General features: G+C 38.6%; 1 protein-coding gene across 2 annotated transcripts in view; it reads right to left on the bottom strand.

Annotated features, from left to right (window-relative positions):
- Nucleotides 1-1,973: 1,973 nt before the first annotated feature.
- Nucleotides 1,974-10,724, bottom strand: part of Plppr1 (phospholipid phosphatase related 1) — a 272,010-nt gene continuing 263,259 nt past the window's right edge. For both annotated transcript variants that reach the window (XM_036179672.1, XM_036179671.1), the window contains exons 7-8: nucleotides 9,902-10,033; nucleotides 1,974-4,030 (exon numbers count right to left, since the gene is read on the bottom strand). In XM_036179672.1, coding sequence (XP_036035565.1) covers nucleotides 3,998-4,030; nucleotides 9,902-10,033 — 165 coding nt within the window. In that variant the 3' untranslated portion in view covers nucleotides 1,974-3,997. The remainder of the gene's footprint in view (nucleotides 4,031-9,901; nucleotides 10,034-10,724) is intronic.

The raw sequence follows: 10,724 nt of genomic DNA, 5'->3' as shown, positions 1-10,724 counted from the left end.
CTTAACTCTCTCTCACCACACTCCATTCAACTAAAAGGACCCTACAAAAACTCCTTTGAGGCAGGGCTGATTTCCTTTCTCTTGGAAGCAGGTACTTAAATGAAGCTTTGCTTTTCTGCTCTCATGGTTTGGTTCTCTTGTTAATCCATACAGTGACCAGATCATGGGAAGTACACTGAGGACTTCCTTTATCTTTTAAGAAACTCCACTCAAGTAAAACTAGATGCCTGACTTTGTCATGGGAAAGAATTTCAGGGTGAGCCAGTATGAAGCAGAGTTGAAGGGTATTAAAAACCTTTTAAAAATGTATTACATTCTCTCTCTCTCTCTCTCTCTCTCTCTCTCTCTCTCTCTCTCTCTCTCTGTAGTTACAGTGCAGATACACAAGAATAAAGGTGTCCTTTTGGGAATTAATTCTCTCCATCAGCTTTTAGATGACATTTTAAGCTTATTTCAAAACAGGTTAATAGAAAGAGAGGTACCTTGTAAAGTAAGACATACTTAAGATCATGAGTGTGGATTTCCCAAAGAAAGTCACATTAAATGTCTTGTATAGTAGCTGTATATGTTAGCATTGGTGGCTTCTGAAGTTACTTCTCAAGGAGCTACTAACACATCTTTTACAGTGAAAGAGCTCATGGGGTGGTTCTACATATGTGCTGGGTGGGATTGTAGCTGATGAGGTAAAGCCAAAGGCCTCTATCCCTGCAGGGGAAGTTAAGATGCATTTAGTGTAAACAAAGATTTAGTTTTGTTTTCCAGATTCTCAGGAAATATCTGGGAAAGGAGTAAGGCCAAACTTGGTCATAGAACTTTAATGTTTTCTTTTATTGTGTTATTGTTATTTTTAATCTTCCTGTACTTACTCATTATTACAGCATTAGTAGAATCCAGTCCTTGGAATAAACTTGGAGAACTGGATATTTGATGTGTCTGCATTCAGAATATTACTTGTTATAGTTGGTAGTTATCTATATTTGGGAATGAAGTCAATTTTTCAAGGCATAAGTACCAATTATAGTCCTTACTAATTCATTCAAATAGCACCTACCCTCCTTTCTTTTAAGCTCAGATGAAGGAAATTTGTGTTCTCCAAATACTGGAGCTACCAAGCCTCCTGTCCATCATAGCCTAACAAAAAGATCATTAGAGCTCATCAATGTCACATTGACAGGTCATCACTGCTCAGCACATATTCTTTGCCATTATTACCTCTGTATCCGAACATGTCATTTTTTTTTTTTTAGCTATTATTAGTCCTCTTATTTCCAAATAAGCCATAGTCTCTCTTCAGTCAAGGTGGGGAGATACCTGGCATTTATTTGTAGGGTAAACTTTAATAAAATATTTTCTGTGTCAAGGCCTATAATGGGCATGCTATCAAAGCATGAATGTCCATGAGGTCAAAATTTTCATTTTTGTACAATATCAAAACACTTTATTAGTCTTGTTTCTTTCTAGTCCTCTTCCATGCTGAGTCTGACTTTCTCAGGCATGGCTGACATCCACAAAAAAAAGGAAGAAAAATTCACAGCAGAATTCATGTTTCTCTTAGTCTATAGGTCACCACTTGCCTGACAGAGAGCTTTGTCCTGAGCAGCAAACACAAGTAGAGAAGTCCAAACTGAGAGCTCAATCTCACATGTTAGATGGAGGATAAAGATCAATGTGAGGACCCCGGAGTAGCTTAAGTGTAAGTAGAGACATTACTAATGTCATTGTGGCATAAGGCAAAGGGGTCAGACTAACTCAGAGACCCTGGCATGGAGTACAAAGAAACTCCTTAGTTCTGACTGATGTACAGTAGTATGCCATAGAGGATAGCCTGTCCTATAATCTGCTACACATCCAGAGTCTATAGCCACAGATTTTGCAATAATAAGTAATCTTCCCAGAATTGAACTGAAAAGAAGAGTGTAACAGTAATGTGGGCCATTTTATTGACTTGATTTTTCTTGAAAACACAGTTTGGTGAACAAATAGGCCTTTCAGTGTGACATGAAATGGGTAACAAACCATCAATTTTGCCCACCTCCATTTTTTTTATGTTTTAGAAAAAAAAATTAAAAAAAATCTTTTTATTTCTTTTCTACAAAAATCCTATATGTTTAGGTAAATAAAAGGAGCCATTCTGACAGTGGATGATATTACAGTTAGTTTACAGGAAAGGAGAGAGCTCAGAGTTTGCAAATGACTCTTTCTTGGGATTTCTTTCACCTCGTAGCATCCATAAACCATCTAAGTAGACATACCACCCCAAAAAGGGCTTAACTTGATTCAGAGACATTTTCATGAAACAGAAAGAATAGAAATAAGAACTAGGCAGAGCTGGAACACAATATTAGGACTGATGTGTGTCACGGTGTTTTACTTTTATCTGTCTTCCCTGGGCTTGTTGCACTGAAAACAACAGATTGCATTATATATGTGGGGGCAGGTAGTTTAGTATTAGGGATTAATAGAGCCTAGCTACTTGCTCTTTTCTCCAACTTTAGTCAGACCCTACTTAGAAGATGTATATGAATGTATATAAGAGAGTTTAGGCGAACAGCGGAGGAATCGGGGACAAGGAAAGTTTTAGCAGAGGTAACTTTTGTTCCTAAAAGAAGATTAAGTGTTTATTGAAAACTTCAAGGCAGACTGAAGATTAAGGTATTGCACTAGGAATCCAGAAAGTACATTTGAATGTTGTAATAAATTATGGAATTCTTTCATTTTATCAAACACATATGCATGTACACCATGCATATCCATTCCCATTCACCTTCTCTCCCTTCTTCCCTCTCCTTTCTGTCTGAATGACCTTTCTGTCATGTTCCAACTCAGTCCATTTAATCTCAGCTCCTGAGAACTGCGAAGCACAAACACTTGTGGGTCATTCCATGGTCCTTCAAACATCACTGAGTGAAATGTCAAACAAAGGACATGAGTCAGAATACATTTTGTGATAACTTTTTTTTTCTTCTATTTAGAAAAAAAATATGTACAAAAAAAGCTAAGAGCTGACATGATGTGTCAAGAAAACATTTTGAGAGATACAGATGGTGGGGACACATTACACCATGCTAGAAAACGGGATGCAGTTAAAACCCAAGAACAGTTAGAAGCCCCCAAGTGAAGATGTTGCTCTGGGCCCTACGTTGTAGGTGCTCTGACGTCCTTTCTGTAAAATAATACTGTGCAAACTGGAAAATATTCTTTTTCATAAAAAGTCCATACAATATGAATACAAAACTGTTGAGTTGGCAGGAAAGGCTGGTGCTAGCTGCTCTTTTGGATAGAAGGCTACAGTGTCACCTGCCTGCCCAAGGACAGAATTCCAGACTGACCGTGAGTTCCTTAGGTGGGCGAGGCCATTATCTAAGAAAGAGTCATATAACCACCCCACCCCCAATGTTGGCTTCTGTCAATAGTTAGGAAACCAGGATTCTTCACCAGTATGCCACTGTCTCTTTAATTGGGAATTCAATAAATTATTAACAGAACAGAACATGATGTTTGTTCTCTTCAAATATTTTTTTTTTTTCCCCAAGATTGATTTTGATATTTACAATTAACCACCATGGTCCTTCCTGTAACTCAAAAGTTTAACTCGTATTAAAATTGAAAACTCTGGGGGAGGCAGCAGCTGTGGTAATAAGGGTTAAAGTGGACCGTTCACCTTATTTGTGTCTATAAAACTGAGAAAAGATTTGCGTACAAATATCACAAAACAACATCAATCATCGAATAAATGCACACTTGAACAAGAGGAAAATTTTGTTGGTTTTAAAATTCTGGCATAAATATATTAAAGCTGACAAAAAAAAGATCAGGGCAAGCTACATCACTTTTTAATACAAAAAATGTACAAAACATTAGCCTCTAACTAGATAAACATAATACTTGTATTCACAGTTTCACTGAAGTCACTGTGTGTTTTGAAGTGTTGAACTGGAAGGTTGTTGGAAAAAAAAGAAAGAAAGAAACGAAATACAGCTGCATCTCTTCATTCACTTCAGGTGACTTCGGTCATGGAGGCTGAGTGGTTCTGCAGAGCAAGCAATAGGCAGGATCTTAGAGCTGGGCTGACTGACTTCTACACACTCTCATCCATTCCTGAAATGCTTTCAGACTAAAGCTCACTGATCTCTCTTTTTTAAAAGTTTTAATATTTAAAACTTTTCACATAATGTATTTTGATCATATTTTCCCTTCCCCTCAATTCCTTCCCAGATCCTTCCCCTCTGTACCCACCCAACTTCATGTTGTCTCTCAAACAAATAATGACACCCCCTAGACAATAAAAAACACCAAAATGTTATTTCCCCTTAATGTATCATTCCAAGACCCCTTAACTCCTGTTACCTCTTCCTTCAGCATTTCCAACCAAAGTAGAATCATTTCTTCATGGAAACACTTCCTTACTGTTTTAACATATTTACAGATTTCAAAGTAACAGCTATATTCCACACCTTTAAAATGTTTCAAACACTGAATACCAACTAAACTTTCCCATATGACCTATTCTTTGAGTTATGAGTTCTGTGGGACTAAAATTAATATTTTCCAGTAGAGAGAGGGGTTTTCACTGGATTTTAGCTAACTTATAGAGAATGTGGTCTGTGTGATGCAGAGCCATTAAAATCTCTTTTTTTCATACTTTTAAATTAAATTTTATTTATGTGTGTGTCCCTGTGCATACAAATGTGTGACCACACACATGTGGAAGTCAGAGGACAGCTTGTAGGAGATAGCTTTCTCCTTCCACCATGTGGGTCCCAGGAACTCAGTTCACCAGGTTTGGCAACAGGTATCTTTACCTCCTAAGCCATCTCACTGACTAAAATTTCTTAAGACTTGCTTCTTCCTGATCTTGTACATGATTTTTTTTTTTTTTTTGGCTTTTGAGACAGGGTTTTTCTGCAAAGTTTTGGTGCCTGTCCTGGATCTCACTCTGTAGACCAGGCTAGCCTCGAACTCACAGAGATCTGCCTGCCTCTGCCTCCCAAGTGCTGGGATTAAAGGTGTGTGCAACTACAGCCTGGCATCTTGTACATGGTTATCTTATATATTTATATCAAAGTATTTTATGTGTCTTGGAGAAAATTTTATGTATAATGTAAGTGAATATTATTAGACATCTATATTCTTATTATACTCTGTTGCTAAAATGTGTTATAAGTATACTGCTTCAGATGTGTGTATTTTTCCCTGTAACTCTGTTACATTTTGTTTATAAAACTTGCTAACGAGGTTTTCAAAGTCTTGTCATTTGTTTAAACTTAAAATCCTAAGATATGGGCCTATGAAATTGGTAAATACTTAAGGAAATTGTGGTTTTCATCTCATTATTAGAGGATTTTTTTTTTATCATTTTTTAGGACACTGGAGACGTATTCTTGGGAGATCAGTGGTACATTTTTAAAAAAATATTTATTTCATTTGTATGTCTGTTTATCAGGAGGTCAGAAAAGGGCATTAGGTCTCCTGGAGCTGCAGTCTTGAGGGTTGTGGAGATCCAGCTCATAATTCCATAACCAGACCAGGCTATTGTGAACCACTAGGACTTGGTTGGGTTCCAGGAACATAATTCTGGTCCTCTGCAAGAATAGCAAGTGCTCGAAATTGCTGAGTCAGTCCTCTAGTCCCTGAGCAATACATTTTAAAAACTGGGGATCTAGTGTTTTCCAAGTTGTGCTAATTGGACTTTGATGGATTTATTTCTACAAGATGAAAAAATAACTTTCTTGTGTACAATTTGACATTAATTAATTAATCAATTACTTTTCCTCAGAGTTGAACCTAGGACCTTATGCTTGCCAGGCAACGGCCCTGTTATTGGGCAATATTCCAATCCCATAATTTTCCTTAAGAAAGACTTTTTTATTTTTATTTTTATTTATTTATTTATTTATTTATTTATTTATTTATTTATTGTGGTTTTTTGAGACAGAGTTTCTCTATAGCTTTGGAGCCTGTCCTAGACTAGCTCTGTAGACCAGGCTGTCCTCGAACTCACAGAGATCCACCTGCCTCTGCCTCCCAAGTGCTGGGATTATAAGCGTGCACCACCACCACCTGGCTATTTTTATTTTTTATGTGCCTTAATGTTTTGCCTGCATTTATGTATGGCATACCAAATGTGTGCAGTGCCTGCAGAGATCAGAAGGGAGTGTTGGAGCCCCTGAAACTGGGGTACATACAGGTGGTTATAGCTGACCATATAGGTGCTGGGAACCAAGCCCGGTTCCTTTGCAAGAGTAGTGAGTGATCTTAACCAGGAAGCTACCATCTCAGTCCAGATTTTACTTTTATAATCTACTTTCTTATTTTTGTCAATGCTTGGGTAGTCTATGTGTGTATATAATACTATGTAATACTAAGTAATAAAGATGAAGTCATTCAGTATCTTAAGACAATTAGGTGACTTTGACTCTGGTTTTTTTTTTTTTCCTATGTATGATATAAAGTTTGAGTTAGTACTAATTCTGAATCAGAGGTACATTAGAATTCCCTGGGAACATTTTCTCAATTTTTATCACTCTGCACATGCTGAATTAAAATCTCGTGTGTGTGTGTGTGTGTGTGTGTGTGTTGGGGTAGGGGTGAGGGTGGGGGAGTCCAGGCATCTGTAGTCTTGTTACCAATTGGATTCTTCTTCTTTTTTGTATTAAAGAAAACCATCCTTGTACTCACAAATAGAAGACATAGGAAGACTGCCACATCCAGAGAGAGTTAACCAGTTGCTTCATTTCTAATTTAATTTCTTTGTTAGGGTGAATATGGACATTCAGTTGCAGAGCATGGGTAGCTGAGAGCTGGTTTTTTTTTTTTTTTTTTTTTTTTTTTTTTTTTTTTTTTTTTTTTGGGATCATTTAGTAATGCTATTATAGGCCCCTACAAGGATGGTTAAAAAACTTGATTGACTTTTTTTTTTCTACTGCACCCTCTCTTAATCCGTAATATCAGCAGCAAATGTACAATGAAGGTATCAAACACGGTTTTTAAGGAGAAGGGCTCCATGAGGCAAAGGAAGAAGTGTTCCAGGGGGAGGAAAAGGAGATGCCTGGTTCCGAACCACAGACAGCTGTTTCTCCTGAGATTCTGAAGGGCAGGTGGATTCCACGTGTGTAAGTGTGTGCTCCAAAGGGCAATTCTGGTCTTTCAAATCTCCAGTTCCTCCCTTGGAAGATAGTTCTAGTCACCCAATCACAAAGCAGCAGGTTCTACTGTAAACTCTGGCCTCAGGTGTTGTACAGGAGGCTTTTACCCATGGAGAATATGGAAGACACTTATTTTGGAGGAATAGTTCAGGTTGAGCATACACTTCCTGCAGCATCTTTTCATACTCAAGCCTGAGAAAGGTAGATTTTAAAAAAGGAAGTTTGTGTGAATGAAATATGAGGCTGTATACTGCAATAGGACATACAGGACCCTAAGAGTTAGATGGACCCGTGTTTCATTTTGATTAGGCAGTCTTGGGAATGTTACTTAAGCATGTCATACTTTCCAGAATAGAGTAGTGTTAATTGCGGGGTACAGTGAAAGCAAGGGAAAAGGACCCTCAACAACTCCCTCTTCTCTTTTTTGAAGAACAGCTAACGGGTATTATCTTTCTATCACTGTGGAAACATTTTCTAGTAAAAGCAATGCTTGCCTTCTCCAATTTCCCACCTTTGGTATGGACTATGCCACATGGCTTTCCCTCAGCTTCCTGGAGCCTTGTTATTCCTCACCTGCAGAAGTTCTGTTCTTGGCTCTCTCATGTCTGTATTTGTCATAGAAATAGCAGTAACAGAGATAGTGACTCTAGTCTGACTTGAGCTTGTTGGCTTTTGACTGAGGGGTCTAGTTGAGGTTTTGGCTCTGGCTTGCTTCCATCCATGCAGCATTTGTATTACACTCAGCAATTGTCAGGAAACAAGGCACAGAGGACATGGATCATAGAGTCCAGATCCTTAAAAGTTCCCAATTCCATGAGGCACATAAATAGGGAACACTATCTAATTGTAAGGGGCAATCATATGATCGACCCAGAAGGACCTTCTGCCCAAGCTTGATATCCAGGAAGCCTCAGGTCCTATCTAGACAAGGAGGTACATACATGGACACATAGATAGAGGCAGCCATGGAAGAAGTTCAGCTCTAACCTGTAGTGCACAAGGAATTTATTTGTAATCTCACTCATATTCTTGATGTAGATTCTCAAGTATCCTTTATCTCTATGGAGAAGAATCATATCTGAAAGGGTTTAGCACCTCATTTTTTAGTGTGAAACCTTCAGACTATGTCCTAGGAATTTGTTGTTCTATTCAACTATGAATGGTCTTGAAGGAGAAGAGAAAAGCCACAGACAGAGGAGCTAATGCCTGACTGGTGTGGGCAGATGGATGATATTATTCTTAGACCAGGATAGGCAGGGGACACTAGGCATACCTAGACTGATACATCTGTGCAACCAGGCAAATACTTCTTTTGAAATGTACTTTTTTTGTGTATGAGTATTTGCATGTTTGTTTATGCAGCAAGTACATGCCTGATGCCTGTGGAAGTCTGAAGAAAGCATCGAATACTTTCTCCATATGTTAATTTCTAATTAGACTATTAAAATGGGAGATAAAGAAATAGAAACTGAATACAATTGGTGCTGGGATTAATGGTGAAACTACATAGTTTCTCAAAATGGCAAGAGTCTCATTGCTTTGCCCCCTGGTTCACTAATAAAATTAGATTTCATTAAAGGCCAAAAGACATACAGGAGCTTGTGACAGTCAATACCTAAATAGTGGGAAATAGCTAATAATTCTAACAGGAAGTGCAATCCTATCCCTTATATTTCAAGATGAACAGAATATTATAGATAATGTTTCATTTAGTAGGATTTCAGATGCCTGAAAAGAGGAGTGTTTGAATGAAACCTTTTTAAAAGTCTTTTAAAAAGATCCTATTCTCCTGTTCAATTTAAGAATATTTACTCATTTCCACTTCACCTCCTAACTGGGTGGCCTGGGGTAAGTAGTTTAGCAGTGCTGACCTCAATATTTAAATTCTTATCAAGGAAATGGGCATTGATAAATGCCCATTCTATATGGTGGTTGTTCACATAAGAATATCTTTTGATGCTACTGCACTGTCCTAGGCAAAGGTCCCAAGTGCTATGTCTAGGCCTCTTTAATGGCCCTTTTTTGTGGCTTTCCTTGTCTTCTCAGAACAGACATTTATCTCAAGTTGTTTTCACATGGTGCACCTCATGCAGCACAGCACACTGTGACAGCTTTATTTCTGCTTCCCGATCACCAGAGTTCTGGAGAGCTAAGGCTGTGTGTCTAATTACTGTTTTGACCTCATGCATGGGTGAAGGGCTTATTGTAGAACACCTAACCAAAAAGTGTTATTGTGCTGAATTTGTGATTGCTGTCAGGACAGATCCTGTACCTCTAACTTGAGTCACTAGTTACTAGATGGAACCAAATCTTTGTCCTTATAAGCACAGTTGCCCTTCCATTTATCCATGGGTTCTGCAGCCATGCATTTGTGCAATCACAGATGAAAAGTGTCTAGGAAACTGAATACGTCCAACATTGTTTCTGTGTCAGCATTCCCTGATCAGTCCTGTTTAACAACTATTTAGTTAGTGTTTGCATTGTCATACTACATTAGGAACTTGTGATCCTTGGGTTTTTGTATTCCCTGGAAGACACAAAGGGAAACAGAACTGCACAAGAAACAAGTCGGTTTTTTAGCCAAACTGGCTTCTCATATGAATAGCTCAAATTTCAAGAATGTTGATTGTACATTGGAGGCCAATGTACCCTAAAGCTGCTTGGGTTTAATTTGAACAACATTAAGCACTTTCTCAGGGTTAAAGAAATAACCTGAAAAGGTCCTGGGTTTGCTTGCTAACGTCATTTTACTATACCTGTGCACTTAGGGTTTCCAGAGGGCTTTCTATCCTTGGGAAAGCCATCAAAGGAACTCCACGGGGATCCTCGGGTTTGGGTTTGGAAGGAGAGCCTTGTGTTCCTTTAAAGTTATGAACCACACACATTCCCTGCAGGATGGGGAAAAACAGAGATTGGGGTCAGACTCCAGTGGGAAGTTATGAACTACCACATTACCTGCAGGATGAGCAGGGACAGAGATTGGGGTCAGACAATATATGGTCATCTCTGAGTGTGGCAGACTGCTGTCCTTGAATATCATCATGAAGGTGACATATTTCCTTGGAATGATGGAAGACCAAGAGTGAGGGAGGCTTGAAGTGTGTACTGAGCACACTTCATGTACTGGTAAGGCAAATTCACCAGATGGCTGGAGACAGCTAGTCCACTCCACAGCACTCATCTCTTCAGCTGTTAAACAGGAATGGGACCACTTACCACACAGATTTGTGAAAGTATGACAAATGTAAGTCACCTCATAATCACAGCAAACATGTACTGCTGTGTGTCTGACAGTGTCCTGTGGGGGGCACTGAGTCTCATTTTTGTTAATCAGGCCAACAATTTCCAACAGTAAGAAGTGAGTGCTGCTAGTCCCTCCAGCTTGGACAGGCAAAGCTGAAATTTGTCAAAATCTGGTCACTATACTATTTTTGTCTCTTGACACAGCAAGTACGCAGCCTGTATTTCCCGATGTTTAACATCTGTCTAAAATCATCATAGTCAAATTATGTCATTATTATATACTTGGCTTAAATGACTTACCAGCAATATCTTCCTTCCTTCCTTCCTTCCTTCCTT

This window comes from Onychomys torridus, chromosome 2 (assembly GCF_903995425.1).
Source record: "Onychomys torridus chromosome 2, mOncTor1.1, whole genome shotgun sequence".
NCBI lineage: Eukaryota > Metazoa > Chordata > Mammalia > Rodentia > Cricetidae > Onychomys > Onychomys torridus.
Note: the sequence above shows the minus strand (reverse complement) of the source record. Positions and strands in the feature narration are given on the sequence as shown.